Source organism: Buteo buteo, chromosome 7 (genome assembly GCF_964188355.1).
Source record: "Buteo buteo chromosome 7, bButBut1.hap1.1, whole genome shotgun sequence".
Lineage (NCBI taxonomy): Eukaryota > Metazoa > Chordata > Aves > Accipitriformes > Accipitridae > Buteo > Buteo buteo.
The window spans coordinates 36,274,150-36,289,928 of record NC_134177.1 but is presented as its reverse complement, the minus strand read 5'-3'; the positions used below and the strand labels follow the sequence as shown (position 1 = coordinate 36,289,928).

General features: G+C 44.9%; 1 protein-coding gene across 4 annotated transcripts in view; it reads left to right on the top strand.

Annotated features, from left to right (window-relative positions):
• The window catches only part of AUTS2 (activator of transcription and developmental regulator AUTS2), an 801,167-nt gene that overhangs the window by 714,072 nt on the left and 71,316 nt on the right, over window positions 1–15,779 (top strand). For all 4 annotated transcript variants that reach the window (XM_075032435.1, XM_075032436.1, XM_075032434.1 and 1 more), the window contains exon 6: window positions 12,966–13,014. In XM_075032435.1, the coding sequence (XP_074888536.1) occupies window positions 12,966–13,014 (49 nt within the window). The remainder of the gene's footprint in view (window positions 1–12,965; window positions 13,015–15,779) is intronic.

The following is a 15,779-nucleotide window of genomic DNA, read 5'->3' as shown; positions in this document are numbered from 1 at the left end:
TACAGCTGTGTTTTGGGCAGATCTTAGGCAGTTTTCTGTTATTTGGTGCCCGTATCAGCAGCCCTCATTGTGAGATGAGAAGTCTCTCCTCCCCCAAGCCAGGGGTCTGCACAGTGAACTGCCTGGTTTCCCCCCGACCAGTTTTCCCTATGGGAGGAGACTTTTTCTGTCTATGCCTTCTTTTCTACATCTTGAAGCCTAGATGCAACTAGAAAATCCTTTTTTTAATAAAAAAGCTGGCATAAATGTAAACTATGCAAGTGTCAGGTTTACATTTATCCTTATAAGGCACATCAGCAGTAGATGTGCGTTTCTGCTAGGCTTATTTATTAAAGTGTTCTGCATGGCAAAGGAAATATATCCAGTGTTATTTTCAGGCTCAGTGAACTCCAGAATGTATTTGTGAGTTTTCCAGTTATGATGACATCAGTGTGCAAACGCGAGGAAGGGGACTCGGCGATAGCAGGCAGCTTTCCTGCCACTGCTAATTTACTGTCTTTCTGAGAACCAGATCCTAAACACTTGAAGTATTAACATCGTTTCAGCTCTTAAGTAAAACTAAAGAAGTCTTTTCATCTTTCCATTGAGTGGAGGGCTCCTTAAGCAGATCACAAGCTTTATGCTGCTTAGTCTGAGTGAGGAGGAAAACTTTAATTGTTCTCATCTTCTAGTACAGGTATTGATTAATAAAATGTATTAGCAAAGATCTTGGCCCACTTTTTGCACCATCAAACAAGTACTTAATGACTGTATTACTATGAAAATGGCATTGCTTTAAAGCTTTGGATTTGAGCCCCTTTGTACTTTGATTTCATTTGATTTATTTTTTTTCTTATCCCATTATGAACAATAAAGTTTCTCCTGTACTTTACTATTACACAGCGGAAGGGAGAGGAGGCAGTGAGTAGCTCTTAGTTGAGGGTACCAAACCCGGCCAAGCTTGGGAGCTGCGGTGTCTGGGACGTCCCCAGGCAGAAGGATGTACTGCCAGCTGGGGAGGCTCTGTGCAAGTCCAGACTGGTCAGCGAGCAAATATTAGATGGTAAATCTGTATAATTTACTCTAATTTAGCATTTGGTGTGTAGGAATATTAATATGACTCACATGCTAAGAGGGAGAAGGCATGTTTATGAGGAACATAACTAATAGGTCTGTGTAAGATAAAGAGCACTGCCTCCCACCTCGTTTAATCGTCTTTCCTCCTTTAGGTCCCATTTGTAGAATCTCACTTATTTTACACCCCTGTGCAGCTTTGTAGCTACCTACCAGCCTACCTCCTCCCACCCCACATTCCGGTGCTCACCAGTTTATATCACACATCATGCGTGAAGTGCTCGTATTTTGCACACTTGCTGAGTGGCAAATCCATGTGAGCTGCGCCGATGTACCACTTATTGTCAGGGCCCCATAACGGTCTCAATTTTTATATATATCTTTTCATATTCTAGCTGGGAGTTCTTGGAAATCCTACCTTTTCATAGCCTCAAAATGCAACTCAACTCACTCTTGATAAGCCTCTCCAGTTTGCACCTTGCCAGGCCACGATGTTGTACTAAACACTTCCATTTTACAGCACTTTGAGCGTTAGTACAAAATTGTTAAGACCTGACAACAATTTGATGCTTTCAATCTTGATGCTTTTATCAAACCTGTCTTTGCCTGTACCTGCTAACACGTTCCAGCCAGGCTGGCTACGAAAGCCAAGCGGGGCTTACGGTGACTGGAACGACAAAGCATTTCTTGCTACAAAAAAAACATTACTACAGAACACCTCATATTCTGTAAATTTAGAATTAAGGCTCAACGTTTTATAGTACCACTACTGGGAAGTCCCATATCTGTAACTAAAGTATGCACTGTGGTGACAATAACACTTGGATTTTATGCAATGCTTTTATGTCCCGTGCTGAAAATTGAGGTGCAGAGAAGTGAAATGAGAGTCCAGCTGCCTTCCACACCAGGGAAAACCTGAAAATATACTCACAGTGGACTGTTAGTCCATAGCTGCTGGGCCACACTCATCCCCCCAATAAAATGCATGTTAGTGCACCTTTGCAGACACATAGGTCTGTGGCTCTGCTGCACAGAAGTGGCTTGGGTGCCACGTTGGAGTGGGAGGAGTGGAGAAACACGGTTGCATTGCTTAAAATAGCCAGAAAAGGACCCTTAGTCCTTTCTTGCCTTGTTCCCTTCACATTCACAAATGTTCATCTCTGTCTCTCCTTTTTTTTCCATCCTTCCTAGGGGCGATGACTGACAGATTAATATATGTCTAGCTACGTGTCTTAGAAATCAAAAGGAAGGTGCTGTCAGAATCGCTTGTCAGAAAATGAGATTAGGCACACTTGTCATTTGCTGAGGATTGCAGTCTTTCAGAGATAAGGTTGCATTTAATGAGTGTAAAAAGCCTCCTTGTGAAAAAGGGGGTGGTGCAGGAGAGAGAGAATGATTATTTTTCTGGTGTCAGCTGAGTGCTTTATCATATAACTTGATACTGTGGCACCCTGGCAGGCACTGATAATGGCTGCTGGGGCTATTGCACCTCTTCAGTTGCTCTGCAGCTTCAAAAGTGATGACTTGTTACCTGCTTTTAAACTCTTCTTGGATGTCGAAACCCACTATCCTAAGGGAAAGAAGCAAAAGCATGTACAGTGTGTTTTAAAGAAAGACCTGTGAAAACACACAGTATAAAGGGAATGTGCTAAATGTATAGCCACTTTCCCCAGCAAACTATAAAGAATACTCAGCGGGTTTCAGTGAAATATGGAACTTGTCTGACAAGTGAAGGATAACTAATGAGAAACAGAGCTGTATCCCACTGAAACCAATTGTGTTTTGTTATGGAAAATATTTATCAAGCTTTTTTTTCATTTGTTGGTTCTCCTAACAGTGCCATAATAACTCCTCTTATGTACGTTATTCGTTTTCTCTCATACACATCTCAGTTATTTAAATCTGCAATGGGGTGGGGTTTTTTGGGGTTATCAATTGGATATTATCATATCGTACATGAATATTTTAGGTGAATGTTTCATTCATCAAAGTAATGGTCATTCTTTTGCCAAGTTAATGTCTTTGCATGGTTTAGAAGCTGGCTAAACGTACAGATTTATTGTTCATAATGTACTATCTAAATATGAGATGACAGTCAAAAATGGAATTTATCTGTTCAGCAGAAGAGACTCTACATTAGCTACATGTTTTTGCAATAGTATTTCTTTACTTGGCATACCTCTTTTAAAATTATCCTTGGAAGAAGAGATTTCTGTCATACATTCTCCTCACCAAATGAGATGTGATTTTCATTATTTTGCTTGAATGTTAGAAAATGAAAGAAATTACTTGATTGGTTTATGGTGCTGATTCAGCATTTTCTGGGCTAAAAATGACCTGAAAGACAGAATGGGATTACAGCATGCAATAATGGATGCTTTATTCAGTGATAAGAAAGTCTCTTCTTCTGACTGAGAAGAAGAGAATGAAAAATATTTCTCTCTTATTAGTTGATTCAGTACCCAGATATTGACAGACAAATTAATTTGAAATACTTCTTCAGTTGCAGAACCTGCTAGCAGGCAGAAATTAGGGGAAGGTAATGGCCACAGCTTAAAAGTGCTGCATTTATGAAGTGTACTCACAGGAGTGCTAGTGGATGGGGAAGAATTTATATTTTATCTTCTTACTCAGTGACAGGATCTTACAAATGTTCCCGGTTAGACCGTAGTGTAGGTGGCAGCTCAAGAGCCCAGCAAGGTCTCTGGGAGCTAAATCCAGCTAACCCATGTTCCATCATACATTTAGTAACTCAGAATTCAAACCACAGGAAGTTGTACAGAAGGAGAGATAAAATGCATGTATTTTCTGATTGAGAAGTTATAGCCAGGAGTCAGTTTGGGGATTCTCGTTCTTCATGGTTGGCAGAGGGAAGGAAACACAACTGTGGTGTTCATCTCAGAGATTTCACACTATTTGGAGAAGCTTGGGGGATAAATGGCTTCACACTTGTAGGACAGTGAAGATCTCTCTTTGGTGCAGTGAATGGGTTCAGAAAATTATGAAACCTCCTCCAGGTGTGCAAAATGGGGCCAAATTCTGTCCTCGGAAGCAGTGGAGACCACTTATTATTTTATAGGACCAGGCCTATAAGGATAGGGAAGAGAGAGCAGCCCTATTGTTCCCTGAGCCCCACTTTTTATCTTTGTTTCCATTTGAAACCAAAATCATAAAGCTGCCTGCAGAGCGGTTGCCTTGCTGTTCCTCTAAATGAGAATTCCAGCTTTTATGCTAATTCAGTTTCAGGTTTCTTTGAACCTGCAGTTTATGGGCCTCTGCTTAAAACTGCAATCTGTTCTGCATAAAAGAAGGGATTACAAAGTGGTTTAGTTTTGCAAATGCTGCAGAAAAATAAAAATAATAAAAAAGTTGCACTGTCATTAATACACTCTCGCAAAAGTTTTCTGCTTTGTCAAATGAAAAGCTTTACTTACACTGAGAACTTCCCCAGTGATGTTATATATTCCAGTAGTTCTGTTTCCTTCCAAAAGGTGCTTTTACTTTTTGTATCACCTTTTCCCCTGCCTCACTTTAGCCGAAAGCACACGAGTGCTCTGTCTCTGCTAGAAGGGCTGTCGAGAAAGCATCGCTTTCATCTGCTGCCAGGAGCCCGCCGGGTGCGCCAGGCGCTCGCCCTCGGGGCCGATGCTGCACACACACACAGCAGCGCAGAGTCCGGCCTCGCCACAATTTATTTTTACTGACATCTGTTGCTACCTTTTTACGGCATAAACCAGCGGTGATTTTTGTCGTTGTTTAGGTCACTCTCAAGAACAGGTCCTTTTCTTGAACCTCTTTAAAGCATTAGAGTTTAAGTACTTTCTGGTTGGGACATTATGCCGTGGCTTGCTGTTCAAAGTCATAAAACTCTGCTGATAGCTCCATAAATTCTTTTCTTGGGGAAAAGAACCTGCATCTCCTATCCAGTAATGGACAAAATTATGTACGTTTTCAAAGCATTATGGAGGACTTTATAAGGCATCGTAATCACGCCCTGAACTCAGACACCATTGTGTCTTCTGGAAAGATTAGCAGCTTAATGGAAACATAAATGTTTCCAGTCTTTCACAGAATACCAAAGAATTGGAATATCCAGTTTTCACGTTGCCAGGAAAAAGCTGCAGAACCTTCCAGGTGAGGTGAGGTTTGCCATAAATAATTTAATCCAATATAATCTGCTGTAATTTCAAAATTCATTTGCTCCTTGTGCCAGAGATGGGTAATTCTTCTTTGGAATTACTCTATGACTTGGAAACAAATGTCTGCTTCTCTGCCTGCTGTCTAGGCGGCTTTAGGTCATTTTTATGAAATAGTTGGATCTGAAAACCTCTTTCAGAGAGTGAAAGATCTTGAAATCACTTTTGATCCAAGTTCAATGCACTTCATTTGACTGTTGTTGTGGCAGAAACAAATGTCGACGCTGACAGAGACCACAGACAGATGAAAAAAATTCTGGCAAGGTCCCACATAGATAAGAGACAGAAGGTTTCAAAAACCCATCCAGGCATAACCTAAATCACGGGAAAGTATTGCTGTCAAGAGAGGGGGAAGCTTGATCCAAAGGCTATTGAAATCATTGGATTGGTGGGGTGGTTTTTTTTTTCCTTTGATTTAATTTGGCTTTGGGTGAATTCCTGAACTCCAAACTTCTCATTCAGAATTACAAAATGCATTTTGTGCATGTATAATGTTCTAGCAGGAAAACAGAGGTCCTCTACTTATCTCTAAGGCACAAATAATGAACATAATGAGGCCCACAGCCCTGCCAATAAACCTTAACAGCCCTAGGGAGATGAGTAGGTAAATGCATTTCTGATTTTGTGCATGCTGAGATTTCAGGTGTGGCATGCGGTTAACATTTGAAAAATCCAGTACAGACAAGCCTGTAGTTTAATCCAGGCTAAATTTATCAAATTAAAGTCTTGTGAGGAGTCTAGGCTTTAATTAGACCAGTTCTTACCATGTCGAGATGTGGAAAGTCTTGACCAAAGTGCTCATAGAATATATGAGATGCCACACCTTAATACTGCGCATTTAGTTCCTCGTCCAGGTACAGCCTTGCTGTCCATGCGGTCCCCAGCTCCTCTGGTTGTTGTGCAGAGAACACTTTGCTGGTTTAATTGCCTTTATTAATTTATTTTTGGTGGAGACTGAAAACTGCACTCAAGCCATCCATTTCCTTCACTGAGCTCGTGAAATAGCTGATTGACTGCGATGGCTTTTGGCCACTGTCCACTGTTTATTCTGGAAACCAGACGTGAAACCATCTCTGTTGGGTTTCTAGAGGGGGAGATGGAAACCACCTCTCTGATGGCACAAGATTGTCTTATGTATTTAATAGGAGATGCAAAAACCTGTGAAATTTTAACAGCCAAAGTCCATGCTCAGATACGTTGTAGGAATCTAGGGATAACCTTGATAAGGTGGACAGCCTTGAAGAATTCTTATTTCCATTGCTGTGACCAGGATCTGAAGTTGGCCACAATTTTTTAATTTTCTGATGAAGACAGTTTGTCACAGTTTTACCGAAGTGTCCACACTCCTGATCAGATACGTAGTGAAAGCACTGTAGTGTTTGCAGCCATGGTCTGAATTTGGAGCTGTTGTGGATGTGTTCGTCTCCTGGTTATCGTTGTCATTTCTTTTGTGCATCTTCCCGCATAGTTGTCCCAGTGGAAACCATTGCAGTCAGTGCAACTGTCCCTCAGATAAGACTTCTGGAAAAGCCACGATGTAATGCTGAGGAGGAAGACTGTTCTTAAGTGGATCATACAGTGATGGAATGAGGAACAAATGAGAAATACTTGCATAAAATCCTGTTGTTCTATGTTGGTAATTGGTAGGAAGGTTTTCTTAGGAGTTTTTGCTGAAGTATAGCACTCCTACTTGTGTGGGCAGTTCAGACCACGCTTTCCCTCCTTCCCCTCCACACTGTAGCGTTTGCTGCAGGTAAGGCCTCCGCAGCCACTGCGCTGTTTGGTGCGTCGCTGCAGCCAGGGCACCGCACCACTGCCTGGGGACAGCGCAGAGCCTCGCGCCCACCTCGGCGGCCGGGAGAAGGGCAGTCCCTCTTCATCTCGCATCACCCACGCCCCGTCCCTGAGGTGAGCTCGGAGCCAGGCCAGGACATGAGCGTGTCTTTCCAAGCTCCCCCTGGATTTTGGGCATGTAACGCTACTGGCTCAGGCGAGGCCAACCACGTGCCCACAGCCATTGCTCTGCTTTTGATTTCTGGTTGGTGTCGGTAGTTGCCGTCTTTTCCTTAGGAGACTCACCTCCTCCAGGCTGAGCTCTGCCGCAGGGGTTGAGGTGAGTAGGGTTTGTCAACCCTGTTTCTGAGGATTTAGCTCAAATCCCAGTGGAGCCCGCTGGAGTTCAATTCCATTAGCGCTCCTAGCCCAGTATTGGTTTGAAACCAATTTCACGATTTGAAATCTTGAAAATACTGCCTGGGCAAGGGCTCGCAAGCCCATAAGACCTATCTTAGCGCCTGTCCATTTCCCAGGAAACATCTCATTGTATGGGGATACCGTGCCAATGAGCATAACTGCCTCTCATCTTCACAGCAGCTTGGTTTATAGGAGACATCATTTGGCTCTGACTGCCATGCTTCAGTGAATAATCATTTATATAATAATGTATCTCTGCATTTATTTTCAGCGGTGGCTATTACTAATGGTGCGCAGTGCTTAAGAAAAACCTACAGTGACTAAGAAATCCATTGCCCGTTGACAATAACATTTGGTGCTGGAAGTAGAGGCGAGCGAGTCTCTGCAAGCTTAGGAGCCCTGGCCCCACCTGCCCACCGTTGGCGAGCCCCGTGTCTCAGGGAGGTACAGCAACTTTGCCAAGAGCTGAAGGTCTCCATGCAGGCCACCCTGTCTGAAGTTGGGGACGTTTTTTTTCCGGTTAAAAAACCCACTAAATTTCCGTGGGGGGGGGGGGGGGGGGAAATTGCTTAACACAATATGATATTTTCGATCGGGTTTCCTCCTGCGGAGCTTTAGCGACTGGTGCTCGTGTGCGTGTGCCGCGATCTCCGGGGCAGTGGGGGGGACTGTCCGGCTCCGCGGCCGCGAACGGGGGTGTCGTGGGTGTGGGTGTCGTCGTCCCGTCCCCCCCCCTCCCCGAGGAGCGGCCCCGCCGCGGCGGGCGGAGGTTGCGCGCACCCCGCGCACCTCCCGGAGAGGCACGGCCGCTTCGGCCGAGCCGCGGCGCGGCGTGGGGAGCGCGGATCGCCCCGCTCGCCCCCCCCCGTCCCCCCCGCGGGCCGGGCCGCCCCCGCCGCGGGGACACCGGCCGCCGGCGGAGCGCGGAGCCCGGCTCGGCGGCGCGGGGCGGGGCGGGGCGGGCGGGGAGAGGGAGGAGCCGGCGGCGGCCGGGTGGGAAGCGGCTCTCGGAGCGCCGCGCAGTGCGGAGCGGAGCGCTAGTGCCCGGGCGGCGGCGAGGGGTCCGGCCGGGAGCCCGCAGCCGGGCCGGGCGGAGCAGCGCGGAGAGGAGCGGAGCGGAGCGGCCGCCCCCCCGGGGATTACAGGCTTGCGAGGTTGTTTCGGCGGGGCCGGAGGAGCTGGGGCCGGGCCGCTGCTTCTCCCTGATGGAATTCACCTGAGCGCGGCCGCAGCGAGCCCTGGACGGCGGGAGGGACAGTGCCCCGGCGGGAGCCCGCTTTGTCTCGGGAGAGGACGGGCATGACTTTTTAAAAAAAAACAAAAAAAAAATCACCACCACCACCCCCCCCCCAAAAAAAAAAGCCAAAACCAAAACGGAAGAAAAAAATTAAAAAGCCGCCCGAAGAAAGGGACGCGCTGCCGGCCGCAGCTGCGCCCCGCCGGCGCTGGACCCCGCGGAGGGAGGTGCGTTGGCAGGAGGGGGCTGCGCCGCCCCGGGACCCGGAGTTGCCGCCGCGAAGCCGCTGCCCCTGGCTCGCCGCTGCCGCCGCACATGGTTTTCTTTGTCCTGCTGCTGCTTTATTAGCTTTCCGCGGCCGCCGCTCTCCCCACGCCCGCTCGCACACACGCACACCCCTCTCTTTCTCTCTCCTCCCAGGGAACCATCTTGCGGGGGGGGGGGGGGGGGGGGAGGCTCGGCTGCCCGGAAAGGATGTCCGCCGGGCGGCCTGCGCGCCCGGCCCTCGGAGTTGTCCCCCGAAGGATTAGTTGGGGTTTGGCTGCGGGACTTTGAGAGCCGCACTGGATCGGAGTTTCCCGGCGCTGCCGCCGCCGCGCACACGCACGCCCCTCCCGCACCGCCATGAGCCCCGGGCTGGCAGCCGCGCTTAACCCCTTGCGAGCAGGTAAAGCCGCTTCGCCCCCGCGGGGCTGGGCAGCGGGGGTGGGGGGGTGGGTTGGGCGCGGGGTCCGGCTCGGCTCGGTAAGGGCCCCCCCCCCGGCGGCGGCGGGAAGGAGAGCGAGCGCCGCGGTCGCCCCCGCCGGGCCCCGCGGGGTGAAGTCGGGCCGCTGACCCCGGGCACGCCGGGCCGGGCCGGGCCGGGGGAGAGGGGCGGCGGGGTCCCGCGCTGTTTCCGCGGGGCGCGGGCAGGTGCGCGGCGGCCGGGGTCGGGGCCGGTGGCGGTGCAAGTGCTGCGGCGGGGGCCGAGCCAGGAATGAGTCAAGCCGCGCTGTCTGGACAGGAAATATTTTAGTCGTATATCCACTTGAATGACAGTACATTCCTCGATGAGGGAAAAATACTCTTTAGGGGTTTTTTTCCTTTTTAATTTTTTTTTTAGCCTAGGGATTGCCGACTTCTTTCATTTCATGTTGAAAAGGATTAAGCTGTGCTTGGTTGCAAGGGGATTTACAAGGGAAAACGGCCAAAGTGCAAGGAAGGGAACTGTTTGTAATCAGCTCCAGCTCTGTTTTTCGCCCCGTCTGTACAGGAGCTGGGGGGGGGGGGGGGGGTGACTTCTTCAACCGAGAGGGCTGTTAGGACATAAAGCGCCCTGGCTAGTCAGTGTGCGCTGAATCCGTGTGGTTTCCCAAAACGTAACATTGCCAGTAGATAGTGCCTTTCCATCAGCTCCTCAAGTAAGACGTGGAAATGATCAGGATGAAGGGGAATGAAGAGAGGCTTTTACTTGTCTCCTGTAAAAGGGATAGCCAGGCTCCTCTCCGTGGCTTAAACGTCCAGGTTTGACCACATTGCCTTAAAGCACCCATCATGGAAAGAAAGGCACTTTGTTGTCTGCACAGATTCCTGTCAATACAGAGGAGATTTTAGGTCAGCGCTCTAAAGGCGTTGTATTTTATCCTTCTGCATTAGTGCCGAGTTGTTGGGGTTTTTTCAAATTAATTTGGCTTTTTGTTCCTTCCTTTGGTGGTGGTGTTGCATGATGTGACTGTCTAACTACGAAAAAATTAGTAGTTGCGTGGAAATTGATACAGTGTCTAACCTGCTGGCAGAGATTGTATTCACTACTATATCTTTGGTACGTTACCCTAATTGCTGTTTTATTTTTAAAACCAAATTTTAAAGTAACGAAACGGGCAAAGTTCCATCTCACTATTCAAGCCAGCGAAAGGGGTTTGGGTTGTTTTTGTGGTAACCCAGGCAATGGGTTTTTTTGAAGTTGCTCTTCCATTCAGTAGCATGTGGTCAGTAATGCAAAATGCGATTCACTCTTGGACAAGCTTTGTCTTTGTAAAATTATTCATTTTTTTAGATGCATATTGTGCTGATAATCATCTCCCAGTTTGCTCACGAGCGATTCTCAGGCAGGATGTATTGTGCACCACGTTATGTCCGAGAAGTGCCACTTCCAGATTTCACAACAGTGTTTCCGACTGGTTTATGCGGTAGCACAGAAAAATATTTCACCTGAAAAACCATAGCTTAAAAACAATCTGTTGGTTTACGCTTGGTGTTAGAGCAAACTTCTTAAAAAAACAAATGTTTTCCTCTTTTCTAGTGTTTGGAAAAATCAAGTGGATAGGAAACTTATAGCTTCCCTATGCTGTTTTGTTTTGAAACAAAGTAAAATGTATTACTTTGAAACAGCAAAATAAAGTAATAGCTGAAACTGTAAGAAGTTTGTTTGTTTTTTAATATTGGATTTTCTTTCTAAAAAGAAACAATGGTTCAGAGAGTTTTGACTTTTGAGAGAAGCTGCATTTAAAAAGACAACACCAGGTGAAATTCACTAGAAAAGCTTATTATTTTTAATCAGAGAGCAGGCTGATGGCAAGGTTAGGAAAGCATTGAGCATCTCTTAATTTGTTGGACTAATATTGGACTGCTCTTTAAAGCACATGGCCTTCTTGATCTCTTCAATTTGTGCATTATTCACATATTTTCATTAATTTAGAGAAAGTCATCACTGAATAATAAATCCATCATTGGGTAATAAATCCAGTGTTTACAAGGTATTTAATCGAGAAGAAATACACCAGCTCAGCTTTTAAATAAGCCAGAAGTAATCTAGTAAAATCTGTCTATAAGTCTGAAGAAGAATAAAGCTATTTTTAGTAATTAATCATAGAAATCTTGTATAAGTTGAGGGTAAACAAATTATTTCAGTGTATTACTACACAATGTTATGCAGTCTGAACCGTATCTACTTATTTATCGGTAATTTCACGCCCAAGTTTTTAGTGCAGTCAAGATATCTAATATATGTTGCTTGTCTGATGTTTTTTATCCAGGTTTGAACTGAGAAATTCCTTCCCCTTAACAAAAAAAGACGCAGCCTGCTTTCCAAATAGACAGTGTTTTTAATTATTTTTCCTGAATCCAGTGAAAAGACAGTTTCTAGGAGAAGACTAAAATCTTTCTCAAGTGTTGCATTTTATCCCTGTTTGCAATATTTCATTACTGAGCACATTTCTTCCGATGTATTTTCAAAAAGCAGACTATCTATCAGCGGGGTTGGATCCAAGATACAGTTCAAAATTGAGCCGCTGTCTGCATCTTGTGAACGTGTAGGTGGTAGAAGTTTAAGCTTTAGGTGTATGTTTGTGTGTGTGTGTATTATTTACATGCGTGTGTGCAAACACAGCGGTACACAGATGCATAAACTTAATGCTTTCTGCTTTTGGGCTCAGGATCTTTGCAAAATTAACATTTGCAGTGTCACTTTCCCCCATCTGGTTTCTTGCCATTCTAGTTTCTGAAAGGGGGGAGCTCAACGTTTTTGTCTGAAACTTAAGTGAGGCTTTTTCTTAATAGGTAGAAAGATTAACTGGCATGCTTGCATACAAAGAGCAGTAGTAGATGAGGTACTAACACAATGTTGGGAGGAAAATCCTCCCACGGCTAAAGGTGGCTTGATGGAAAAATAAAATGGATTATTAGTTTATACAGAGTGTGGTGTCAAGAATCAGTTATTCTGACGAAGGCAAATCTTACATGGAAACACATACTAATACTGAATACGTACTCTTTATTTTTCAAAGAGTTTGTAACAGCAATTTATAAAATTGCTAACCCAAGTTATCAGCACTGCTTTAAAGATGGTAAAAACCAAATGGTTGACACAGGAGGGGTCTCCAAAAATACTTTCAAAATTAATTAAGAAATCCGCAGTTTTGCAAACGCCTGAAACTGGGCTGTCTGATTCAAAATCATGACTCTTTCCCATTGCAAGATCAAGTTCAGAATGTATTGGATAATTACAGTACAAAAATACAGTTTCTGTGCAGCTAATATGTTGAATAAAAAAAAAAAATTCTTTCTTTAATAAAGAGAATCTTTCCAAAGAAATACCTGCACTGCAGGGCGGCGAAGTACAGCCAAACAGCACCACCTCATGGACGCTGTCTGCGGAGGCTGCAGCTTCCATTAGCTCGCTTGGTTTTGTCACCTGATTTGTTTCTCTAAAATATACATACATATGTGTGTGTATAAATATAACGCCATGCCTTTTGAAATCTATCACTTGTAGAAAATGTAACATTTTTTTTTTATTGGTCTTTCAGGCATCTGATGCCAGCTCTGAAAAACTGTTCAACGCTGTTACAAATAAAGGTAAGACTGCAGTTCACATCACAAACATATTTTTTTCCCCACACATTTCTTTTCATGGCAATTTCAATGGGAGATGAAATGTAACTTGTCTTGCAGAAATGTCGCAATCAGCTTGTTAGTGCTTTTTATGTTTCTCTTGGTTTCAGACGTGTTCTGTATGCTTGGTAATTGCTTTGCTTAATATAAAATATAGGCTTTAAATAATGTATTGCCTGCCAGGTCAGAATTAATTTAAATAACAATATTAGGGAATAGTTTATTTTACAAATGGCTTTAATTTAAGCTCATTTAAATAACTGTAAGAGTTTTCAAAATGTTTTAACTTGATTGTTACTCATCAGCTACATGATAGACGTGGAGTTATGAATAGCCAATTTGCACTGCTGACAGTAATAACCAGCCAACGTTTAGTATTCACAGGATAATAGTCATAAACCATGGCTTACTGTGCTGTGTGCTTTCTGTAGAGTTAATAAATGATATAGAGGGCCACATTTAAATATTCAGTATCCCATTAATTTCTTCCAAACAGCAGTCCAAAGAGAGAGTGGCTAATGATATAACAGTACATTAAGGGAAAACTTACCCTAAATCAGTGCCAGTGAGCTTCTGTGCACAGCTTGTCCTGAAGCAGCATTATTAGACTGTTGGCTTTGGGGATTTTTTTATTTTTAATTCTTATTTTTGGTTTGGTTTGTGTTTTTGTGAGGAGGGTCGAGGGAGCAGCTCCAGGCACGAGTTGCACCAACGAGTATATTTCAAAGCCTTTAAAATGCATCTGGTTTTCACCCCACTGTCCTATTTCTTAGTGGCAGCACATGGTAACTGCTTAGTAAAAGGGCGTGCTTGTAGCTGTAAACCCACGGTATTTTAACTTACTGTTTTTTTTGGAACGTTTGAGTTAGTTTGCGTTAGAAGAGACAGATTTGATTAGTTTGAAATTTAGGTCTTTTTTGTTGACCAGGTGTGGATTTGCTCAGTATTTGCCCTGTGTGCTTCTCACCGGGTTTGGCTTTGTTATTCCAGTGGGTCGTTCTGGTGTTTTTCTGTGTCTTTTAATTCCGCAAAGCTGTAGTGGTTTAAGTGGGGACAGTACGTGACCCCGTTACGTTTGGGATTCCCACGCTGATACACCATTGCTTCTGAAGTCTTTTGCTGCATATTGAATTACACCTATATTTAATTGCGTTACAGATCCATATTCCTGTTTTTCATGTATTAGCATCCTGTGGAAGTACAGTCTGGATTATTTCTGTGGTCTAACCAGATTATCTCACTTGGCAAGCTTATCTATCCTTTCTGATTAATTGCATTTACAGCTTCCCCCTCGGCCCCTCCATAGGCGGAGAATAGGTGGCACAGACAAGTAGAAAGGAAGAGTTGTGTTTGGAGTGACCCAAGGCCCCCAAACTACATGTGACTGCATCTTTATTTTGCTAATTCGCTCTAAAAAGCTTTGGCATTTGAGCAGCCCTTTCTTGGGGCTGGGCCAGGGCAGAGGAGAAGCGCAGGCCGTGAATTCGCATTCCTGGCGGAGGCCTGTAACCAGGGTGAGGGTGAGGGGCCCTCCTCCCCCCGGGAGGTGATTGATGAAGAGTAGGCCCCTCTTCCTCTTCCTTTCGTTTTCTTTTTTTTGTTTTGTTTTGTTTTGTTTTTGAATCAAACACATTTCCCACATTCTTATTTTTGTTTACTTACGGAGCTTGATTCGTGGCATCTATTTGGCTGTGAATACCCGTGCTTGACAGGGAGCCTTTTCTTCCGAGGTACTTTTCTTTGGTGATTTAGTTCCCTTGAAAGGATTAGGGTTTCTTTGTGTAGCCTAAAATCAACATGGGCTTTTCAAAGCTTTGCTTGGGAAACCATACACAAATAAGCTTTTTAGTTGATGGTAGATTATTCCTTTGCCCCTTATTTCCATCAAAATGGCGTCTTTCTTTTCTCCTCCTGAGTTTCCCCTTAAAGCCATATGCTAATTCCTGTTGGTAACATGAATGACAAGGGAAGAATCAATGCAAATCCAGGTGCGGCCAAACTAGGCTGACTGGTATTTTCTCTTTTTTTTTTTCCCCCCTCTTTTTTTTTTTTTTTCCACTGGGAGAAAAAGATTAAGGAGAAAGAGGGCGGAAAAAGCATAGGGGACAGTTTTGTTAAAGGGATTAGCATTCAAACTGCTAAATATCAGGAAAAGAGCCTCAAAAAAGATCCCCTGTTTGGAGATAATGTCAGTAATTGCTTGCGGCCAGGTGCAGAGGCTCTCCCTGTGGCCAGTGGTGGTTGGGAGGCTGTTGCCTTCTCTAAGTGTCTGCCCTGGGGACGGCTGACGACTGCCCAGCGCTGTCAGTTTGATATATTCCAAGTTCAAGTTCTCTCTCTCTGCAATTCAGTCTGTTTGCTTCCAAGTCAGTTCTTCCCCCCCCCCCCCCGTGTTGTCCACGGCTGCTTTTGCCAAAAGCAATAAAAGTCACTCGTAAGAAAGGTCAGATCTGCATTGGGTAAATCATGATGAAACCTTCAAAGCTCCTGGCTGATGGACCAGGCTGGGAAGGCTCAGCCGACTGACAAGTGTACATCCCTCCGTGTCTGCAGCCATTCCTCTCAGATGTCCTGCAGCTACCTGTGTCTCATGCATACTTTTTTTTTGCCTTGCCACTTTTATTTTGCAGAATTATTTATAGCTGAGGTAGCAGAAATCACACAAGTCATGTATCTACAAAGCAGGTAGAAATCCTGAAGCATTTTAGGTCTTGTACATACATTTTGTC